The following is a 23,621-nucleotide window of genomic DNA, read 5'->3' on the forward strand; positions in this document are numbered from 1 at the left end:
CTTCATGTAGAAAGCAATCAAATAAATATAGTACTGCATAAGTGTTAATATTTTGATGCTTTGTGGTATTTTTCTTTGAAATAATTGAGAGAAGCATGGAAATAAAGTTGGATAGAAATAATTTGGGGAATCAGAATTTTTAGTTTATTAGGGTGACTATTAAATTGGATGCAGCGGGGTACTTGGGTGGCTCAGAAGTTGAACATCTGCCTTTGGCTCGGGTCCTGATCCGAGTCCTGGGATGGAGTCCTGCATCAAGCTCCCCATGAGGAGACTGCTTCTCCCTCTGCCTATGTCTCTGCCTATCTCATGAATGAATAAATAAAATCTTTAAAAAATTAAATATAAGGGCCCTAAACATAAGGGGTGGGGGCTAAAGAACAAAGAGAGGCTTGTAGAAAAAAAAAAAAAATATATATATATATATATATGGCAGGAGGCCTTGCTTTAATAGGACTGTAAGACTTAGAAAGCTCCCATTGCTAAAACATAGTGCCAGCACAAGATAAGCAAGAGACCAGTGGTACAGAACGTCGGAAATCAGAGCCATGCAGAGAGCGGACACTTGACTTAGGATAGAGGTGGTACAACCAACCAGTGGGGAAAATGATTAAATAATGCAAACTAGGGGGACCGCTTAGCGGTTGAGCGTCTTCCTTCGGCCCAGGGCCTGATCCTGGGGATACCGGATGAGTCTCACGTCGGGCTTCCAGCATGGAGCCTGTGTCTCTGCCTCTCTGTGTCTCTTATGAATAAATGAACAAAATTTTAAAAAATAATGCAGCTAGGATCATTACTTACACAATATTCACAAAAACAAATGACCGGACGGGCTGTGACTAACGAGGATACACAGGATCCTTCTGTAATGTCCCCCAGTTTATCTTGGGATACGGGATACAAGACTAATTCTTTTGGCGTGGATCGCGTTTGTCAGCGTCTGGTCCACAGCCGTTTCGATTATGAAGCACACGTCCAGAGAACTCTCCTGATGACGCCTCTGCTCCTTCAAATCCAATTCTAGTCTCCTAACGCTGGATTTCTCAAATGTGCCACCGGCATCCTCGCCACCCCCAGTTCCCTGCCCCAGGTCCGCCCTTCGCTGTACGGACCCAGACTTTCCCAATATGGCCGCGCCCTCCGAGTGGCTTCCTAAGGGCGACGAGACAGCGGGCTCAACCATTTCCGTCTCAGGCCTGGTCTGTGATTGGCTTAGCGCTCTGGTCAGCTCAGTAGGCGAGAGCGCTGAAGTCCTACTAAGCATGCACCATAGCACTGACGGTCGCTGCCGAGGTGGAAGAACCGGAGTTGAGAAGTCTTGAAGAGAAAGGATGAGCTGGATTTGCACCTTTCAGTTCTGGCTGGCCGACTCCGGTCGCCTAGGGTGGCCACTTCGCTCCCCGTACGGCCCATGATCCAAGATGGCGGCACACAGTTCACAATGGCGGCTCCCACCGCAACGTTACGAAATCAGTGCGGTGGCGTAGCCCCGCGATAATTCTAACCAGCGTCAGAATGAGGGTTTGTGTGTTGATCACTCACTCCAAAGAACCACTGAATCGGCTACAGGGGTCAGCGAACCAGGTGAACGGAAGCGGAAGTGGCGTACCGAAGCTTGGGTTCCCACGGCGTAAGGTCACAGGTTGGCGGTGGAAGTTACGTTAGGTTTGTACGAGCGGCTTTTAGAGTTGCGCAAGTGGAAATCCCGGGACTTGAGGTTCGGTTTGTGCTGGATATTCTTAGGGGATGGGATGATTGTTTCAGGCGGCTTCGGTGTGGTTGGGGGCCTTGGCAGAAGCTTGGGGTGGCATCAGTGTTTAGGACAAGAGACTCTTCCTACTGACAGCGACAGGTGGGCTCCGGGTCGCGCCCCAGGCCGTAGACAGAGGCATTGGGAGAGCCGCTGACCGAGGGGCCAGTCGGGGTCTGGTCGGTGAGGCAAGGATTGGGGGTTAGGCATCTGGGGTTTCTGGGATTCGGGTTTGGGCATCTGAAGGGTCCGTAATCCCTGTGAAAATAGGTGTCTGGGGGGTTGTGAATGGATGCTAGAGCGTAGTGCAAGGGTAGGGAGCAGCCCAGTGTTCGCGGGAGAGGTGCGTGGGGTTGGAACCGGAGGAGCTGCAGGGAGATGTTTGGGTGTGTATATTGGGGTGTCATATTTCCCGGCTTTTTAAAAAAAGATCTTATTTCTTCACGAGAGAGACACAGGGGCAGAGAGACATAGGCAGAGGGAGAAGCAGGCATCATGCGGGGAGCCTGATGCGGGACTGGATCCTAGTACTGAAGGATCACGACCTGAGCTAAAGGCAGACGGCCAAAAACTGAGCCATGCAGGTGCCTGTATTTCCCTGCTTTTTGTAAAAGCTGAATTTTAAGCATACAGAAAGTTGAGAGAATAGCAAAATGATCGCCTGTATACGTGCCATCAGTACATCCATGAAGTGTTAAAATCGTATCATAAATACTTAGAATGTCTGTGTGTGTGTTAGCCAGTGTTCACACGTTTGCACACGCATGAAATCATACTAGTTCTAGCTTTTTCAGTTAGTAATAATCGTGCTTTGGATAAAGCCCATTTGCTATGACACTGTTACTGCACAAAGCTAGTCCTAGCTTTTTATGTCTGTTGTGCTACATATGTGTGACTTGGTGTAAAGTACTAAGTTCTGTAATTCTCAGTTTTCCCAATTAGTTTGGTATCTACCTCATAGATACTGCTGAGGGCCCTACCTTCAGGACCTCATCTAAACCCAGTTACCTCCCAAAGGCCTTTATTCCCAAATACACAATACACATAGGTTTGCAAAAAAAATTTTTCAGTAGATTCCACACCCAAGGCGGGGCTTGAACTCATGATTCTGAGATCAAGGTCACATCCTCTACCAACTGAACCAGCCTGGCACCCCTAAACACTAGTCCAACACTAGAGTTGGAATGTCCTTTATTTATTTATTTATTTATTTATGGACATAAATATTATATCCATGATAGGTAGGTACTTGGCAGAAGGTAGCTATTATTATTTGAATGTATACTTTCTTAATGGGAGAAACAATTGTTAACTTTATATATATAAACATATACATACATATATACATTATTTATATGTATTTACATTTGATATTAAATGGAGTTTTCAGTTTTTTCATCACTATCATTATATACTTATCAATAAAAGCAGATAAAAGTCACTTTAAGTTCTGTAATGTTTTGAAATGTATTTTTAAACTGAATTATATTTTATGGATATTTTTCCTTTTTTAATGGATAAAAGTTGGCCAGATTAAATGCATATTTTAAAGGTTTTGGTTTAGTTTCACCAAACGCCCCAATAATGTTCCATTATCTAATGTTTATGTGCACAGTGTGCCAGGTTTTTTCTCCATCTTTAGCAACAATGAGTATATCATCCTTTTATTTTCTCATATGATACCCTGATTTAGAAAAAGTGATTAGTCTCAGCTTTTCTTTATAGTTTTGTTTACTAAAAGTCATATTTGTTTGAAAATGGAAAAGGCTCTATCCTTGTTCTGTCTTCCTAGTCCCTCCGTGTAACCCTCCCAAACTTTACAACTACTGTTCACAAATTAGTAATGTATTATTCCCTTGACTGGTATAATTTTATCACATGTATATGGATATACTCTTACCATAATGAGTACACTCTTTAGTTTTTCCAGTTTGTAAGTTTATAATAAGGATATTATAATATGGTCTTCTGAGGCTTGCTCTTCATTCAGTACAAGTCCGTGATTCATCCATCTTGCATGTAGGTTTGGTTCATTAATATGAATTTCATTACATAAATGCAACATAGTTCATGCATCCATTCTCATACTGTTGGACATTTGTTTCTGCATTTGAGCTGTTACAAGAAGTGAAGTTCTGTAAAGTCTTATACATCTTCTAGTCATTGTGACATTTTGCATTTTGTCTAGTCTAGGGTATATACCTCGAAGTATAATTTTTGACATAAAGTAGATTTTTATCTAGAAGGAAAAGCCAAATTGCTTTTGTACCACCTTACTCTGTCATCAGCAATCTATAAAACTGCCTGTTGATTCATAAGCTTTCCAATACTAGTATTTTCAGTCTTGCTGTTTGACCATCTTTTGGGTTTAAACGTCATCTCATTGTGGTCTCCATATGCACTGTTCTCATTACTAACATGGTTGATCACATTTTTATATATTCATTGGCCATTTTTTAATTTACTTTAATTTTAAATTGCAGTATAGTGGATACACAATGTTACATTGGTTTCAGGTGTACAACATAGTGATTCACCATCTTTATATATTACAGAGGCCAATTTTAAAACTGAGAAGTTTGTCTTTACTCATTTTAGAGAATAGTCACATATTTGGAATGCTAGTTATTTTGTAATAAATAATTTGACTGGCCTTTGTTCCCAGTTCCTGGGAAGTAGCCTCTAAATTGTTGGAATGTCTTGAGTACAGGAGTGTCTTTGTTATTTATGGTGGGTCTTGTAGCTAGTTATCCCAGTGAGGTGACTCAGGGTGAGGCTATTTATGCCAGAAAAACCAACCATATGATTAAAAGGTTGGGCTTTGAGCCTGGTGATAACCAGCTCAAAACTCTGAGATGGCAAAGGTGCTGTAGGTTGAGTCACATAACCAGGGATATTAGATCAGTCATGCTTACTTAATGAAATTCTAATAAAAACTATAGACATTGAAGCTCAGGTGAGCTTCTGTGGTTGGCAGTATCTTACATATTGTCACTCGTAGATATGCTGGATGAGTAATGTGTGCTCACTCCAAAGGGATAAGACAATGGAAGCATCTGGTTTGGGAGGCTCCCAGATCTTGTGTACCCTATTGTCTCTCTCAATTTGATGGGTTATGATTTGTATCCTTCTGCTATAATAATATTTTTTTAATTACTTATTTTTTTAAGAATTTATTTTTATTTTATTTTTTTTTTAATTTTTTATTTATGATAGTCACAGAGAGAGAGAGAGAGGCAGAGACATAGGCAGAGGGAGAAGCAGGCTCCATGCACCAGGAGCCCGACGTGGGATTCGATCCCGGGTCTCCAGGATTGCGCCCTGGGCCAAAGGCAGGCGCTAAACCGCTGCGCCACCCAGGGATCCCTAAGAATTTATTTGAGGGCAGCCCAGGGCCTGATCCTGGAGACCTGGGATCGAGTCCCACATCGGGCTCCCTGCATGGGGCCTGTTTCTCCCTCTGCCTCTCTCTCTTCTGTCTCTCATGAATAAATAAGTAAAAAAAAAATCTTTTAAAAATAAAAATAAAGAAATGCTGTGGATTATTTTGTAGATACTCTTCCTTGTCTATTTCTAGTTTATTTTTTAAATTTTTAAAAGATTTTATTTACTTATTTGTGAAAGAGATAGCGAGCGAGAGAGCACAAGCAGGGGAAGGGGCAGAGGGAGGTGGAGAAGCAGACTCTTCACTGAGCAGGGAATGTGAAGCAGGGCTCGATCCCCAGAACCCTGAGATCATCACCTGAGCTGAAGTCAGATGCTTAACTGGCTGAGCCACCCAGGGTCCCTATCTCTAGTTTAGTAATTTTTTAAAAAATTGTCAGTGGAGAGACACCTGGGTGTGTCAGTCATTTGAGCAACAGATCTTGATTTCAGTTCAGGTCATGATCTCGGTTCTAGGATTGAGCCCCATATTGAGGTGTGCTTTCAGTAGGAAGCCTATTCAAGGATTCTGTCTCCCTCCCCCCCTCTAAAATAAATAAATCTTTAAATTGTCAGTGGCTGTTTTTTTTTTTTTTTTTTTTTTTTTATTGGCTGTTTTTTTCTTACATGTCTTTTCTTCATCTGTTCAGATCATTGAATGGCTCTTATTATCTTTGCATTCCTAGAATAAAATTCTTCCTATATTTGGTTTTCTTTTTATTATTTTTTTAAAGATTTTATTTATTTATTCATGAGAGACACAGAGAGAAGACAGAGTCATAGGCAGAGGGAGAAGCAGGCTCCTCGCAGGGAGCCCAATGTGAGACTCAATCCCAGAATCCTGGGATCACGCCCTGAGCTGAAGGCAGATGCTCAACCGCTAAGCCACCCAGGCATCGTCCTTCTTCTTTTTTTTTTTTTTTTAAGATTTATTTATTTGAGAGAGAGAGCAGAGCAAGTGAGAGAACACAAGTGAGGAAGAGAGGGAGAAACACGCTCCCAACTGATCAGGGAGCCTAATGAGGGGCTCAATCCCAGGACCCCGGGATCATGACCTGAGCCAAAGGCAGATCCTTAACTGACTAGGTCATCTAGGTGCCCCTATTATATGTATTCTAACACCTCATACAAACTGAGTTACACAGTAAGTAGTTGTGTTAACAGGAGTCCCATTCCCTGGCTTCTCTTGAGCTCTGCCAAGAAAGAATTCAGAGCCAGAGTCTTAAGCAAGCAAAAGTACATTCTTGAGATGGGACAGCTGACAGGCCCAGAGGTGGCAGCTGCACTCCAGGTCAGGATTGTTTTTTCTTTTTGTGTTTGGATAGGTTATAGGTCATAGCTGGGGCAGTTTCTGACTAAGGTTGCAGCCAGTCATGTAAGAGATTCTGCCTACCAGAGGAATTTTTTATCTTAAATGGTGTTTGTCGAAACTGTTTAGGCAGCCATTCTCTGGGGAGGGGACTAAAACCCCAATTTAAATGTATTATAATAAAGCTCGAGGTTACAGTAGGGCAGTGGTTATAGGGAAGAACACAAGCATATCCCCTGGGGTCTTTCCCAGGTGTTTGGAACTTGGCCTCTGCCCTTTTATAGTTGGAAATCACTTGTTGACTGCTCATATCTAGCTAACTGCCTACTCTGTCAGTTGCTGGTGTTTGGCTTCTTTCGCTTAGAAAAATACTTTTCAGATTCATCTACTTTGCTTAGAAAAATACTTTGCAGATTCATCTATGATTTTCCATTTATCATTAGTTTATTCCTGTCTACTGCTGAGCAGTAATGTACAGATATGCTGTATGTAATATGTTCATTCCCCACTTGATGGATATTTTGTATTTGGGGGGTCAGTTTTGGATATTCTGAATAAAGTTGCAGTGTGTATTCATGTACAAGTCTAAGTGGCTGTACCATGTGTATTTTTACCAGCAGGAGAGTTCTTTTTCTTCATATCCTAGTCAGTATTTAGTATTTTCAGTCTTTTAAATTATAGCCATTCTGGGGTGCCTGGCTGGCTCAGTTGGTGGAGCATGCGATTCTTAATCTCAGGGTTGTGAGTTCAAGCCCCAAGTTGGGCCTACAGCCAATCAATCAGTCAATAAATGTAAATATAAATAAATCCAAACCATTCTAACAGGTATGTAGCAATATTTTATTTTGGTTTTAATTTGCTTTTGTTGTGTAACCTAAAGCAGCTATTCGTGTGTTCATTAGCCATCTCTACTATTGGGGGTAAGTGTCTAAGTCTTTTGTTCCTTTTTTACTAGATTGTCTCTTTTGTAAAGTTGGAAAAGTTCTTTGTATTTTTTAGGTAGAAGTCTTTTAGTCAAGTATGCATTTTGTTAATATTTTACTTTAGCCTCTGGCTTGATCCTTCATCTTATAAGTGTCTTTTGAGCATCAAAAACTTTTAGTACTGAGGAGGTCTAATTTATCACTTCTTTTATTGTGCATTTTGTGCCCTGTTCAAGAAATCTTTGCCTAATCCAAGGTCACTTGAAGTTTTTCTGTGCTTTCTTCTAGAAATTTCACTGTTTCCTCTTTTTTAAAAAAAAAAAAAAAAAGATTTTCTTTATTCATCAGAGAGATTGAGAGAGAGAGAGAGAGGCAGAGACACAGGCAGAGGGAGAAGCAGGCTCCATGCAGGGAGCCTGAAGTGGGACTCGATCCCATGACTCCAGGATCACGCCCTGAGCTGAAGGCAGTGCTAAACCACTGAGCCACCCGGGCTGCCCTGTTTCCTCTTTTTTAAAGTAATCTCTACACCCAACGTGGGGCTTGAACTCTCAACCCTGAGATCAACAGTCATGTGCTCTATAGGCTGAGTGAGCCAGGCACCCTGACAGTTTCAATTCTTACATTTATAATCTATTTATGTTAATTTTGGTATGAGATAAACACAAATGCCCTATTGTCTCAATAGCATTTGTTAAACATTTTATTATTTTTTTCATCACACTTATGCTTATCTCTAACTTGTTGAATATATGGGGCATATATAAAGCATTTTTGGTGTGCTGGCCCACTGGGTCTCTCCCTTTGGCCATTTCTGTCTGTTTCTCTTGCTTGATTCCCCCCCTAGTTATGGGTTATATTTCCTTGCTTCTCTGCATGTCTGCTCTTATTGGATGTCATGTATTGTCAGTTTTACATTGTCGTTTGCAGGATTTTCTTTGATTCCTTTAACTTCCTTTGAGGTTAGTTCTGGGATGTAATCAAGTTACTCTGAAACAGTTTCTTTGAAGCCTTTCTTTTAAGCTTTATTTAGTGGGGTCAAAAGAGTCTTTTGTCTGGGATTATTTTGACCCCATTCCTGAGGTAATATTCTCCTGAGACCTCTGCATATCATGAGACCAGGCATATTAGAAGGTCTTTCCACACAGGCTAGTGGGAACACTAACTATTCCTGATCTTGTGTGATCGCCAGGTATTGGTCCACCTGTTCCCTTCCAGTGGCCTGGGTGGTTTCCTCACAGGTCAGTGGTCTTTAGCTGGAGACTCAAAGGAACCCTCTGTGCATCTGTAGAGTGAGTTTTCCCTCACTTCTCTAGTATACTGCCTGGCAAGTGTTAGCCATCTTTGCTTTCTCTGACTCTGAATTCTGTATTGTTAACTCTGCAATACTGCTAGACTCTTTTTGGGCTCCTCCTCCTCCCTGTGCTGTGGTCTAGAAAGTCTCCAGGCAGTGAACTGTGGCACACAAGGGTCTTCTCCTATTTCCCTTCTCTGATGTCTCTGTGTGAAAACAATTGTTTTAGACATGTTCCCCCCACCCTTTTTTTTAGTTGGTTAAGATAAAAGGATAATTCATAATTTGGTGATTTTCCCTGGAATCAGAGGTTCTATCAGTTGAGGGTTTGTGTTTTAATCCATGGTCCATCAGGTAGTGTGTGGCTGTTAGCTAGGTGCTGACTTTTCCTTTCTTGGTTTTCTCTAAAATGGAATAATTAGAGTCAATCCTCTAGGACTGTGAGGGTTAAGTGAAAAAAGAAGATGCTTAAAACAGTTCCTTGCATGTATAAGAACCTGCTTTTATTATTATTTCCACTTCAAACAAATCTTTCTTTGAATCCATAGATTCTGGCTTACTAGAATGAGGCACTTTCTATAAAGGAAAAAAAGTAGATCTCAAGTCTAGAAACTCATCCTTGCTGAGGATACTCTTGATGAGACACCTGAATTCTGAAAATGACCAAGTCCCAGGTGAGTGGTTTATTGCCCAGATTTCTAGAAGTTTATAGAAGTATATACAGTCTGATGGTTGTCAGAGTTGGTAAGGGGGTTCAGGGGATGGGCAGAATGAGTGAAGGGGAGTAGAAGATACAGGCTTCCAATTATAGAATGAATAAATCATGGGAATCAAAGATACAGGATAGCAAATATAATCAATGATATTGTAATAGTGTTGTATTGTGACAGTAGCTACACTTATGGTGAGCAGAGCGTAACTACAGACTTGTTGAATCACTATATTGTTCATGTGAAACCAGTGTAACATTGTGTGACAACTATGGTTAGCAATTTAGAAAATGTATATAATCAAAGTGAATGATGTATATAGATATATTGCAGCTGGGAGAGATGTGTTTAGATTGGGAGACAATAATTATCTGGAGTAGCCAATCAGGAAAGGAGTTTTATCTTATCTGTATGTCTCATGTTGCAAGGTGCTAACAATTGGGACATTGCCACGTAAGTGGCAGGATCCAGGAGCTGAGTTGCAGACATTTCTGTGGTAGTACTGGAAACCATCACAAAAGAATAGAAACATGTTATAAGATTTACTTTGTACATAAAGAGGAAGTACATGAACTTTTTGAGTAAATATTTCCCAGACATTAAGTGTGAAGACGTATCTGTGATGGGTTTTCCTCCAGAGTATGGACCTAGTGAATGGTGATCTTCCTAAGGAAATGTGGGAGATATAGAAGGCATAGCTAGAAAACTTTAAAAATCTCTCTTATCTACAAAGAGAAGAATAGTTTTTACCTAAGGGTCATTGTGTAGATCATTGCATCAACATATGTAAAGTGTTTAGAACAATATATAGCACATAGTAAGAGCTCTGTGTTTGCTTTTTTTGAGTATCATGATTCAATACATAGCATAGTCAATTTCTAAGAGGCAGTTCTGAGCATAACATACTTTTGTATATGAAAAACACTGCAGTGTCTACCAAGTGTGAAGGAAATGTGTACACTTGCTTCAAGGTATGTTGCTGCCTGTACCCAGGGCATCCGTTCTCTTTGTTCTCCTTTGTCTCACTGAACTTCTTGCAGTTCCTTGAACTCAGCATGGTATTTAACACTTTTAACACCTGCTCCCTCTGTAAGACCCACAGCTCCAGTGTCTTCTAGCTCTTGCTGTGGAACACACCACTAAACATGCTGCACCTCTGACAGCTCGACCTTTTCTTCAGAACTATTAGGTCCTTACCCACTTGTGCCCATATTTGAACTTGAGTATACTCCTTTGTAACCCTTGTTAAACCATAATGTCTTGCTGTGTATAAAATCTGTAAAAGAGTATACTTGCCGCTCTGTAAGAGCAGAAGCTACTTGAAGTCAGAACTATGGTTTACTTTCTTTTTTGTTGCAGTGAATAGTAGGTAACATTAAATGCTCCTAATGTGGGTTGCAGATGCTTTTTAGGTAAAGTCTGAACATTTTACATTGGGTGAGTGAATGAGTGAAGAAGTGACTGAAGAATGCAAAAAGGTGCTCCTGAGTGGCTCAGTCAGTTAGGCATCCAACTCTTGATTTCAGCTTAGGTCATGATCTCAGGGTCTTGAGATCAAGCCCCACATCAGGCTCTGTGCTCAGCAAGGAGACTGCTTGAGATATTCTCTCTCTCTCTCTTTCTCTCCCCCTCCCCCCCGCCACTCCCCCTGCATTCGCATGTGTGTGCTCTCTCTCAAATAAATAAATAAATAAATCTTTTTAAAAAATAAATAAATCTTAAAAAACAATGCAGAAAGGATAGTTTTAATGGATTAATTAGCTCACAAAGTATAAATCAAAACTAGATATAGAGAAATACTTGTTTATAAATTTCTATAGTAAAACTAATCAGAATAACATCCTATATATTTTCTATATTTTATTCCATTATGTAACTCCAGATTAAAAAGGATTATGTTATTACAGGGCTTGTTGTCATTCAGTGATGTGTCTGTGGATTTCACCTGGGAAGAATGGCAGCTACTAGATACTGTTCAGAGGAACCTCTACCGGGATGTGATGTTGGAAAATTATAGCAACCTAATATCATTGGGTAAAGACAATTTTCCTAAATATCTCAGCATGAGCCCATTAATTGCCTGTTTTTTTCCCCCATTGGTACAATTTATGGGTACTCTGGTATTCTTACTGATTTTGGAGTTGTATAGGTTATAAAACTTATTTTCTTTATGACTAAACAATGATGGTATTTACTTTCATTTTCTGAATGAAAAGTTTCTGTTTTGCTGAGATTTAATATCTATTCCCTGAAACAGAATTCTTCATCATAGGCCCTAATATTGCTCAGTTCTGTGTGATTATCTCTTGACAGGTTATCAAGCTACTAGGCCAGAAGCAATGGTCTACTTGGAGGAAGGAGAACAAGGAATGGTAGAGAGAGAATTCTTAAGCCAGTGTAGTCCAGGTGAGTACACCTGTGCAGTGGGAGTTAGTGGAAGCCAAGTGACAGTTGATCATTGGTGCATTGGGACCCTCGTTATTTTAATATTTTGTCTCATCATCTCTGAACCTTAAGAGGTGACTTACAGCAGGTGAAAAGAGGTCATCAGAGTGAATGGTGCTTCATTCTTTTACCATATATGACTCATTTGGTAGGCACCAAGTAGAAGATGGACCTCCTTTTATCTACTCTGGGTCAGATCTTGGCCTATTTCATTTGGTCTTTCTCTTTTGGCTTAGTTGTTCTTTTTCAGCTTGTTAGACACAACCCACCTTCCCCATATCTTATCCATATTCACATAGCTCTTCCGTTATGCTTTCAGATACTCATAGATTCCCTCAAAAGTTTGAGGACACCCATGTCCTTCAGTTCATTGCTTAATATTTATTTCTTTTACTGGATGCCTCTGACTTATCTTGTGCACTTGCTGTATCACTCTCTCCATTCTCCTTGGATAGTGACTTGAGATTCCATCCCCCTCTGTTTCATAATGGTAGGATTCACTAATTTTTTCCCCCTAGAAGTAATGTGGCAAGTTTAGGGTTGGTATCAGGAAAATATTGAGAAGGATGAATGTGTGGAGAGAAGTAATGAAAATAATGCATTGGGAAAACTATTTTCTCTGAGCAAAAACTTTGTTCCATTTGTAGAAAGACCTCTTCAGTGTTTCTCAAGAGGAGAATGTTTGAAACAAAAGTCGGATTCAAAATTTCAGCGTAAAAACTATGCAGAAATGAATTCTGATCAATTAAACGGCCACAGGAAATCATTTTTCCATACTCTACATGAAACCTGCCATACTCAGGCCCAGTACAGTGAACATAATTTCTGTGTGAAGACTTTCAGCATGGTGAAAAATCTTAAAAGACATCACAGAATCCACACAGAAGGGAAACCTTATGAATGTAGTGAGTGCCCAAAATCCTTCAGGTATAAGTCAAAGCTCATAATACACCAGAGAACTCATACAGGAGAGAAGCCGTACAGATGCCCTGAATGTCAGAAAGCTTTCAGTACAAAATGTCATCTCACTCTACACCAGAGAACTCATACAGGAGAGAAACCGTATGGATGTATTGAGTGTCCAAAATCTTTCAGAACAAAGTATCACCTCATTCTCCACCACAGGACTCACACAGGTGAGAAACCCTTTGAATGCAAAGAGTGTGGAAAAGCTTACAGGGAGAAGACAAAGCTCAGATTGCACTACAGAACACATACAGGAGAGAAACCTTTTGAGTGTACTGATTGTGGGAAAAGTTTTATGCAGAAGTCAAACCTGATAATCCATCAAAGAACTCATACAGGAGATAGACCCTATGGATGTAGAGAATGTGAGAAGACCTTCTGTAGTAAGTCTCAGCTTGTTGTTCACCAGCGAACTCATACAGGAGAAAGGTTGTATGAATGCAAGGAATGTGGGAAAGCCTTCAATAAAAACTCACATCTCCTAACACATCAAAGAATTCATAGAGGAGAGAAACCTTATGAATGCAGTGAGTGTGGAAAAGCTTTTGTACACACATCACAACTTATTGTACATCAGAGAAATCATACAGGAAGAAAATCTTATGAATGCAAGGAATGTGGGAAAGCCTTCAATAAAAAGTCACATTTCATAACACATCAGCGAATCCATACGGGAGAAAAGCCTTATGAATGCAGTGAATGTGGGAAAGCTTTCATAGACAATTCACAGCTTATTGTGCATCGAAGAACTCACACAGGAGAGAAACCTTATGAATGCAAGGAATGTGGGAAAGCCTTTAATAAAAAGTCATCTCTCATAACACATCAGAGAATCCATACAGGAGAAAAGCCTTATAAATGTAGTGAATGTGGAAAAGCTTTTATTGACAAGTCACATCTCATTGTCCATCAGCGAACTCACACAGGAGAGAAACCCTATGAATGCAGTGAATGTGGAAAAGCTTTCATACGAAAGGCAATGCTCATTGTCCATCAGAGAACACATACAGGAGAGAAACCCTTTGTATGTCTTGAATGCCAAAAAGCCTTTAGCAGTATGGCAATGCTCAGTAGACATCAGTTGATTCACACAGGAGAGAAGCCCCATGGATGTAATGAATGTGGAAAAGCTTTCCGCCAAAAAAGCCATCTTATTATCCACCAACGGTGCCATACAGGAGAGAAACCCTATGGATGTGTTCCATGTGGTCAAATCTTCAACCAGAAGTCACAGCTCATTAGACATCAGAGACGCCACACAGGAGAGAAACCGTATCAGTGCACTCAATGTGGAAAAGCCTTTTTTGAGAAATCATACCTCAGTGTCCATCAGAGAAGTCACTCGGGACAGAAACCTTATCAGTGTAATGAGTGTGGGAAAACATTCTCTGTCAAATTTTTTCTTACTTCACATGAGGAAATTCATACCGGAAAGAAATCTCAGGAACACAGTGAGCACTGGAAAGACTTCAGTGAGATGTCAGATGAATACAAGAGAATTCATACAAGAGACATCCTATGAATGCAATAAAATTAGAATACTTCTGGTCGGTGTCAGTTTCAGAGAACTTATCCAGGAGAGAGATCTTTTAAATGCAGTGAATATAGGGAAATTATCTGTCGCTGGTGTAGCATCATTTCATTAGGGAAAGGCATATGAATAAGGTGAAAAGTCAAAATCTTTTCTTGAGAGGTGAAATCCATTATATATTGCATAGAAATAAAACCTGAGTGCAATTTTTGATGGGTTATCCTGTAAGTTTTCTCTGAGAAGAAAAAAAAGCCTCACAAATGGTGTGAATCCTGGAATACCTTCCAAACACATGAGCTTTCATGCCAAAGAAAATAGATGATGGAAGACTTGTGATAAGGGATGCCTCTGGCATGAAGTCCAAACTTAGTGTGCATCAGATAACACTTATTAAGGAGAATTAGTGTGGTGTAATGATGCTGGGAAAGGTTGCTTACATATAAACATTATAAGAAAAATTTCATTCCTGTCACATTACTATTTATTTACAGAAAATAACATGAAGTAGTCAGTTAGGAAGAACAAATAACTTTGGTATGCCAAAAGACACTTTGTTTCATGTTGGAACATATTGGATAGTCAAAGCAGTAAATTAAGAATGGTCCAAGATGAATATATTTGCTTTGAGTATTTTTGTAGTACATGTATATAACAGTTTTCAGGTTTCGTAAGATCATGAAAGACAGTTGTGTACCACAAAATCTTTGTTCATTTGTATGTGTAGTATCTGTCAAGAAATGCCAACATTGTAAATTTGTTTATATCATATAAACTGCAAGGGAAGTAATTAGACTTAAGATCAAGAATTTTTAAAAAACCCTCTTTACTGGTATAAATAAATGCATCTGGTAATAGTTTTAGCCCTTTGGAATAATAAAATTTTTAAAAATGTCTCCTGGTTGTCACTCAAGAAAAATAAATCCATTAAAAATTATTGAGAATTGGGGCAACTGGCTAGCTCAATTAGTGGAGCATGCAACTTTTTTTTTTTTAAGGTTTATTTATGTATTTGAGAGACAGCATGAGCAGGCAGGAGCAGCAGAGTGAGAGAGAGAAGCAGGCTCCCCACGGAGGAGGGAGCCCAATATGGGGCTTGATCCCAGGGTGCTGGGATCATGACCTGGGCTGAAGCCAGACGCTTAACCAGTTGAGCCACCCAGGTGCCCTGAGCATGCAACTCTTGATCTTGGAGTTTTAAGTTTGAGCCCCACATTGGGTGTAGAGATTACTTAAAAATCTTTTTAAAAACAATATTGAGGATGATGAGTAATCATGTCTTCTGTCCCTGGGTTCTGAAAAACTGGAAGCAGCTGCTATTTTCAAAGAAATGAAAACGTCTGGTAGTGGTATTTCTCAAATGAGGAATGTGGCTTAGACCTATGGCCAGGTATGCTTCCCACTGCTTTCTCTTATTTTTTTAAAGATATTTTTAAAGTTAAGTAACTTTTTAAGATTTTATTTATTCATGAAAGACACAGAGAGAGGCAGAGACACAGGCAGAGGGAAAAGCAGGCTACAGGCAGAGGGAGAAGCAGAGTCCATGCAGGGAGCCTGACATGGAACTCGATCCGGGGACTCCAGGATCACTCCCTGAGCTGAAGGCAGACGCCCAACTGCTGGGCCACCCAGGTGTCCCTGCTTTCTCATATCACCTAGTTTGTTAGCTTCCTAGGGCTGCCGTAACAAACTAGTATAAACTGAGTGGCTCAATACAACCGAAATTTAATGTCTTCTCTGGTCTAGAGGCTAAAAGTCTAAAATCAAGGTGTCATCTGGGCCATGCTCCCTCAAAAGCCTGTTGGGGAATCCTTCCTTGCCTCTTCTAGTTCTGGTGACTTGCTGGCAATTTTTATTATTCCTTACCTTGCAGCTGCATACCTGTAATCTCTGTGATGATGGCTTTACCCCTGTGTGCCCGTCTTTATAAGTACACCAGTCACTAGAGTACAGGCCCACTCTACTCCTGTAGGGCTTCATCTTTAACTCCATCTACCACTCTCTTTCCAAATACAGTCATGTTCTGCGGTATCAGAGGTTAGGTCAGCATACCTTTTTTTATTTTGGAGGGAGGGAAATAATTCATCTACAACACCTAGCAATTTGGATATAAACCTGTAGAGACAGTCTCAGTTTCAGGTCCAATACATATATCTAGGTGGGTACTCAGACTTGCCAAGCCTCCACAGTGGAGACTGGAAGAATAGTTGGCATTTACACCTCTGAGATGTAATCATGACATTACTCCCAAAGCTAAGAGATTAAATAGTGGAAATTAAAACACTGGGGATTTCCCTAAGATATATGAGCCATAAAAGCATATGGGAGATTTTGCTGCAGCATGATAAGAGGACACATTAATGTGACTAGCCCTGTTTGAACCTGGGTCTCCACTTTGTTGGGGGATCACAAAAATTGTCTTCTGCCGTTTGAAGAGGAACTCAAAAGTAAGGTCTTTGACATCTCCAACCTAGGTTGGAGACATTCAGGTGAAGTATACTTTTCTTTGATGATGTAACTAGCTTTCTGATTTCCCAGGATGTGTAACAGATTGGAGTTTGTTGTAGGGCTGGTAGATCTGCAGAGCCCACCAGATGCTTCCAGAAATGCAGTAGATCTCTGCATTTTTCCTGGGTTTAGGATTTGCAAGTCCCGCCCCCCCCCCTCCCCCGCCACACACACTCCACTTTGGCTCTGCTGTGGTCCCATCCCTCTGCCTCGTGGAGAGCCCCCCTACCCGCAGGCCCCGAGCTCGCCCACCTCCCCCCCCAACCCCCAGCCGCCCCTCTTCCTCACCGTCAGGCAGGGAGTCTGTCCTCCAGGTTGGCTTCCCTCTCCTACTGGCCCCGGTGCTGCTGCTTCCATGACCATCACTTTCAAATACCCTAGCGTTACTTCTATTCAGCGCACGTGTCTACTGGTGCTCCGTGCAGAGCACACCACCCTTCATCAGAGGTCTTTCCGGATTCCGCCGTCTAGCGGAAGAGCAACCACCTCTCCCTCTGGGCGGGGACCGTTTCGCCGCGGGTCGCATGCGCTACTGAGCATATGTAACGGCGTCGACGAGCTGCAGAGGTGTGGGCCTGGGAAGGCTTTCTCGAGGAAGCGAGACCTAGAGCGGAAGAAGCCTGCAGAGGCTTCTGCCCAGCCCATTATTTCAAGTCGACTGCTCCCATTGTGAAGAAGCCAATCATTGCGGGTGGCCGTATTACGCGATATGTATCGACTGTGCAGAATTCGAGTCTTTGGAAAGATGAGACCCTTTACCTCCACGTGCCCAGGAGTGAACGAGAGAAGCCGTCAGCGCTGGGTGGGACCAGAAGCGGAAGTGGCGTTGCCATCCTTCGAAATGGCGGCAGCTGCTGAGGTGGCTGCAGTTGCTCACTTACAGGTGCGGCGCCCAGCCAGGGCTCCGCGAGGGTGGCCCTTAGTTGGTGAAGGCAGCCTGGGGGCGTCTGGCGCTCGGAGGTGGCCTGGAGGCTCTGTGATGAGTGACTGCAGAGGTGGCTTGCGTGTGAGAGCAGGTGTCACGGGAGTGGGTCAGCGAGGGCTGGGGATTACTTCTCGGAGACTTTTGGTGGTCCGTGTTTGGTTGGCTGTGAGAGTCGGATAACCGAAATGTGGTGGGTCCCTGAATGGGGTCACTTGCTTCGGGATGAGATAGCAGTGTGGGCATGAGTGGTTGGACAGTCTGGTTTGTGTTTGTGATTGAGTAGCTTGTCCTGGTTGTGCACAGGTCTGACAAGTGTGGTGAATTGGGGAGATCCTGATGGGCAGGGGGCTTCAATAATTTGAGTCCAGGGGATCCCTGGGTGGCTCCGCGGTTTGGCGCCTGCCTTTGGCTGAGGGCGTGATCCTGGAGTCCCGGATCGAGTCCCACATCGGGTTCCCTGCGTGGAGCCTGCTTCTCCCTCTTGCCTGTGTCTCTGCCTCTCTCTCTCTCTTTCATGAATAAATAAATAAAATCTTTAAAAAAAAATAATTTGAGTCCACCACCTGGGAAGATGGGAACAGGTTTTCTGGGCGTATGATTGTCGTAGCTGACACACAATTTTGTCTATCATACCCAATCTTCTACGTAAGGCCTGTTTCAACTCTCCTTTGACCCCAAGTCATATTCTCTTCTTACTCTTTCTATGAAAATTGAAAATACTGTGAAGTGATTAAATTAATCTGCAAAATATATGTATTATGAAAGGTGTGGCTTCTGCCTTTAGTCCTTGGGTTTTTGTAAATTTCCCTCGTGTATTTTTCTTTCTGGTTGTTCATGAAACAGGTAGTGAGAAGCCAGCTTCCCCAAAATATGCTACCTAAAGATAACAATTGTTAGCTTTTCCTTATGTTTCTTATTTTAGGCTTTTAAAAAAGATTTATTTATTTATTTATTTATTTGAGAGAGAGAGAGAGAGACCCTGCTCAAGTGGGGGGAGGGGCAGAGGGAGAGGAGAGAGAATCTCAAGCAGACTTCCCATTGAGAGCCAGTGGGATTTGTGGCACGATTTCAGGACTCATGAGATCATGACCTGAGCAAAATCAAGAGTCAGAGGTTTAACCAACTGAGCCACCCAGGCACCCCAGTATATTCTGTAAAGATTTTATTTATTTATTTTAGAGAGATGAGAGCCTGAGCAGGGGGAGGAGTAGATGGGGAGAGAGAGGGGGAGATAATCTACAGCAGACTCCACCCTGAGCACAGAGATCTGAGAGAGAGAGATCCTGAGATCAAGCCCTGCTTCAGGCTACCTGCTCAGCCAGGAATCTGCTTGAAAATTCTCTTTGCCCCTCTCCCCTTTCATGCTTGCACTTTCTCTCAAAAATAAATAAGTCTTTAAAAAAGAATCTATCTGGGCCCATTGCCAAGTTTTTATTATTATGCAGTTTTCCTTTTTTTCCTCTCTCTCTTGAGATTTTTTAGGAAAGTGGTCACAAGGGATCCCTGGGTGGCTCAGCGGTTTAGCGCCTGCCTTCAGCCCAGGGTGTTGATCCTGGAGTCCTGGGATCGAGTCCCGCATCAGGCTCCCTGCATGGAGCCTGTTTCTCCCTCTGCCTGTGTCTCTGCCTCTCTCTCTCTGTGTCTCTCATAAATGAATGAATAAAATTTTTTAAAAAAGGAAAATGGTCACAAAATCTTTAAATTATTTTAGTGGAAAGAATGTGGATTTTTAGAGTTAAGTCTTGGTTTATATCTCAATTATACTACTAGCTAGAACATTGGGAAAGTTACCTAAACTCTGAGTGTCCAGTTTCTCACTTGTATAAACTAAATTGATAGTGACTGTGAGGGTTGTGAACTGAACATTAAGTGAAATCTATGTAGAGTAGCTAGAATAGTGGGTAACATAATTGCCACATGATAAGTGGTGGTTGTTATTACTGATATAGATAGATGCTGGTGTAGAGCTTTTTGCACTTTTAACTGTTTCTCTTATTTTCTTTCTGTTAAACAGTTGTACTTGATATGCCATCTAAAGTAAATATTCCCCTTAAATCCACAGGTCTCACTTTCCGAGAAAAGACAGATTCTACAATGTGAGGAAGTAGAGGTTCCTGAACAAGCAGTGTCTTGTCGCTCTTGACCAGAGCTCTTAACAAGATTCAAAGAAGACCTGGAAAAGTCTTTGAGCAGATGCTGGAGTTACGGGCCATTTCCCAAGAGCAGCTGAAAATGACCAAATCTCAGGTGAGCTGTCTTCCCAAAGGATTTGAGGACATTTCTAAGAATGTACCTAATTAAGAGCAACACTACACACAGAGGAAAGTCAGGTGGGAAAAAGGCACAGAAGGAAGATTAGCATGCAGCCAGTTGGAACATAGGTGTATATACAGATAGTAGGTAAACATTAAAATATTGCTATGGGCAGCCTGGGTGGCTCAGCGGTTTAGCACCGCCTTCAGCCCAGGGCCTGATCCTGGAGACCTGGGATCCAGTCCCACATCAGGCTCCCCACATGGAACCTGCTTCTCCCTCTGCCTGTGTCTCTGCCCCCCACCCCTCTGTGTCTCTCATGAATAAATAAATAAAATCTTAAAAAAAAATAAAACATTGCTATGTAAACCACAGCGTTCGAAGTGGAGTTGCCAGTTTTCCTCTGGTGCCAATGACAGCCATAATCAAAAGAAAAACAGGCATTTTTATGAAGTACATTGTTTTTTGAAGTACATTTTCCATTAAGACAGTTCCTTACAATCAGAAAATGCTTTCTGGCACTTAAGCACGAAGTTTTTGTCAAAAAACAAAAGAGTTGCCCAAAATCAGTATCACCAGTCTCTTCTCCCTTTCTTATTTGAACCCATTCTGGTTGCTTTTAATCTCCTCCTTCTAAAAGTGTTTTGTTGTGTTGTTTTTTTTTTTAAATCAGGATCACCAATGATTTCTGTTGTTAGATCTCATGCTCATTTTTTAAAAATATTGTTTATTTATTTGAGAGAGTGAGAGTGCACAAGCAGGGGGAGCAGCAGAGGGAGAGGGAAAAGCAGACTCCCTGCTGAGCAGAGAGCCTGATGTGGGACTCAATCTCAGGACCCAGGAATCATGACCTGAGCCAAAGGCAGGTGCTCAACCAGTGAGCCACCCAGGTGCCCCAAAATGTACAAATCTTAATGAACCATTGAGTAGTTTTGACATATGTATGCTTACCTGTGTTGCATGGTTTTCATGCACCCATTGTCATGACGATGTGATTTTTATCCTAATTCTGTCCATCTGGTGAGTTACACTAGTTGATTTTTGAATGTCAGGATATTTTTGGTGAGTTTTAAGTTTCTTCCATAAAGACAAAACTGGATTCACCAAACCTTGGGTATGTAATGTATTGTAAAAAGGATAATAAATTCGTATGTATATTTTCCATATCACTGAGTGAAAAATCACTTGAAATAAGAATATGCCATTATTTCAATAAGAAATAAGAATATAACATTGTTATTTAAGGATGTGGTTGTAGACTTCACAGTCTACAGTAGGTGGCTACTGGATGCTGTTCAGAAGAACGTATACTGAGATGTAATGTTGGAAAATTATAGCAACCTCATGTCTATGGGTAAGGACCCTTGGTGAAACCCCAGTCTATTGCCATTCCTTTCTTAACAGCTGGAATTTATAAGTTTTCTGAAGTGTTTAATGTCTTTGAACTTAGGATTTATAGATGGTAGAACCTTTGTGTCTGTCTGAACCTAGAGCAAGGATCATGCTCTCACCTTCCAGATGAAAGCTTTTCAGTTTGCTGAGGTGCTAACTCTGAAAGAGCTCCTTCCTACATCTTCAGAGTTCCAAAGACCAAGCTCTTTGTGTCATGTTTATCCAGAAGCAGATTGTTAGGCTTCCAGTCTAGCAGCAGTCCTCCATCTGGAGCAGGGAGTCAGGAGTTGTAGAGGGGGAATCAGTAATGTCCAAGGGCCATCTAGGTGAGTGGATAAAAGGCAGGTCCATGAGTGAAAGCCTAAAGAACTAGAGCCTTTGATAGTTATTTTGAAAACACTAAAAAAATCCTTAAATCCTAAGGGCTGGCTCAGTCAGTAGAGCATGTGACTCTTGGTCTGGCTGGCTCAGTCAGTAGAGCATGTGACTCTTGATCTCAGGGTCGTGAGTTCAAGCCCCACTTTGGGAGTAGAGATTATAAACAAACAACAAACAAACAAACTTAAAAAAAAAAGACAGAGATACATGCTTTAGGTCTTTGCACTCTGTGTTGGATCTGGAACATAACTAGGACCTGGCCTTCTTGGTTGTTCTTTCTAGCATTTATATTCCTCATCACCAATAGTGTTCACGTTGCCTTTCTCCTACTCAGAATTAAGCTTCCAGATACCCATGCATTTTTCCCCTTTACCGTGGCTCTATGCCACTCCACTTCCCTTCTGTCTTCTCCTCTTCTACTGGATGCCTTTAACTTGTATCCTATTTCCAGAATACCATTTCTATCCTTGATCCTTGATCCTCCTTATGAGAGTTTGGCCCCTTCCAGTACCTAATCATATTCATTGGTCTTTCTAGAAGACACCTGGCAAGTTGATGATGATACAGATTGACTCCAGGAAAACTCTGACAGACTGGATCCCATGGAGAGGCACCAGGAATGTGATGTGTTTGGCAGAATATTTCACCTGAGAAAAGACTTTGGTCAATTTGATTCAGATGGAAAAACTTTGAAACATAATTTAGATTTACTTTTCCAGAACAGAAAAAAAGTAAAAAAGCTGACAAGTTAAGTCTACTCAAGCAATTATTTTTCCACAGTATGCACAAAAACACCCATTCTGGAATTGTTGTGAATGTGATTGTAGAGAAGCTGTAAGTAAGACATTGTGCCTGAATATGAGTCATATAGAAATGAAATTTTATAAATGTAGTGAATGTCAAAGATGTTTTAACCATGTGTTACAAATCCTTCCATACCAAGAAGTCACATAGGAAAGAAACCCTATGGATGCAGTGAATGCAGAAAATTTTTCTCATAGAACTCACGGGTCATGGTACACTAGAGAATTCACACAGGGGAGAAAATATATGAATGTGATGAATGTCTGAAAGGTTTTATTCAAAAGACAGAGCTTATTTTACATCAAAGAACTCACAAAGGAGAGAAGCTTATGAGTGCAGGGAATGTCTGGAGGCTTTTAGTAGTAAGTCTCAGCTCACTATACACACCAGAAGTGTCACCCAGGTCAGAAACCCTGTGAATGCAATGAATGTCGTAAAACTTTCATTAGTAAGCTGCGTCTCATTAAGCGTAAGAGAACTCATACAAGGGAAAGACCCTATGGATGTAAGGAATATGAACTTTCTTTTTTTTTAAGATTTTATTTATTTATTCATGAGAGACACACACAGAGGCAGAGACATAGGCAGAGAGAGAAGCAGGCCCCATGCAGGGAGCCCAACATGGGACTTGATCCCAGGACTCGAGGATCACACCCTGGGCCGAAGTCAGACACCCAACCACTGAGCCACCCAGGCATCCCAAGAACTTTCTCTCTTAAGTTTAGTCTCACTTTACATCATAAAGCACATAGAGGAGAAAAGCCCAATGAATGCAGTCAGATTCAGAAAGCTTTCATCCGCAGATCACAGGTCATTAACACCAAAGAACTTACACTGGAGAAAAACTCTTTTCACATAAACAATGTCCAAAGGCTTTCATCCAGCAGTCAGAGTTCGCTTTATAGCAGAGAATTCATACTGGGGAGAAACCTTATAAATGCAGTCAATGTCAGAAAGGTTTCATTTGGTAGTGAGAATGTGTTTTACATCAGAGAGTTCATACTGAGAAGAAG

General features: G+C 41.4%; 1 protein-coding gene across 8 annotated transcripts; it reads left to right on the plus strand.

The window, feature by feature from the left end:
* The first annotated feature begins 1,429 nt into the window (after positions 1 to 1,429).
* On the plus strand, positions 1,430 to 15,244 carry LOC144280534 (uncharacterized). Of its 8 annotated transcripts, none has more exons than XM_077842683.1 (6): positions 1,430 to 1,665; positions 9,248 to 9,373; positions 10,340 to 10,380; positions 11,317 to 11,443; positions 11,723 to 11,815; positions 12,502 to 15,244. In XM_077842683.1, exons 2-6 carry the CDS (start codon positions 9,337 to 9,339, stop codon positions 14,340 to 14,342), a joined length of 2,139 nt encoding a protein of 712 aa, XP_077698809.1. In that variant the 5' UTR covers positions 1,430 to 1,665; positions 9,248 to 9,336; the 3' UTR covers positions 14,343 to 15,244. The 8 variants fall into 8 exon arrangements, with proteins under 8 accessions (XP_077698809.1, XP_077698805.1, XP_077698842.1 ...); XM_077842679.1 differs by having other exon boundaries at positions 1,432 to 1,717; XM_077842690.1 differs by lacking the exon at positions 1,430 to 1,665 and adding an exon at positions 2,202 to 2,334.
* Positions 15,245 to 23,621: the final 8,377 nt, after the last annotated feature.

Source organism: Canis aureus, chromosome 1 (assembly GCF_053574225.1).
Source record: "Canis aureus isolate CA01 chromosome 1, VMU_Caureus_v.1.0, whole genome shotgun sequence".
In the NCBI taxonomy this organism is placed as follows: domain Eukaryota; kingdom Metazoa; phylum Chordata; class Mammalia; order Carnivora; family Canidae; genus Canis; species Canis aureus.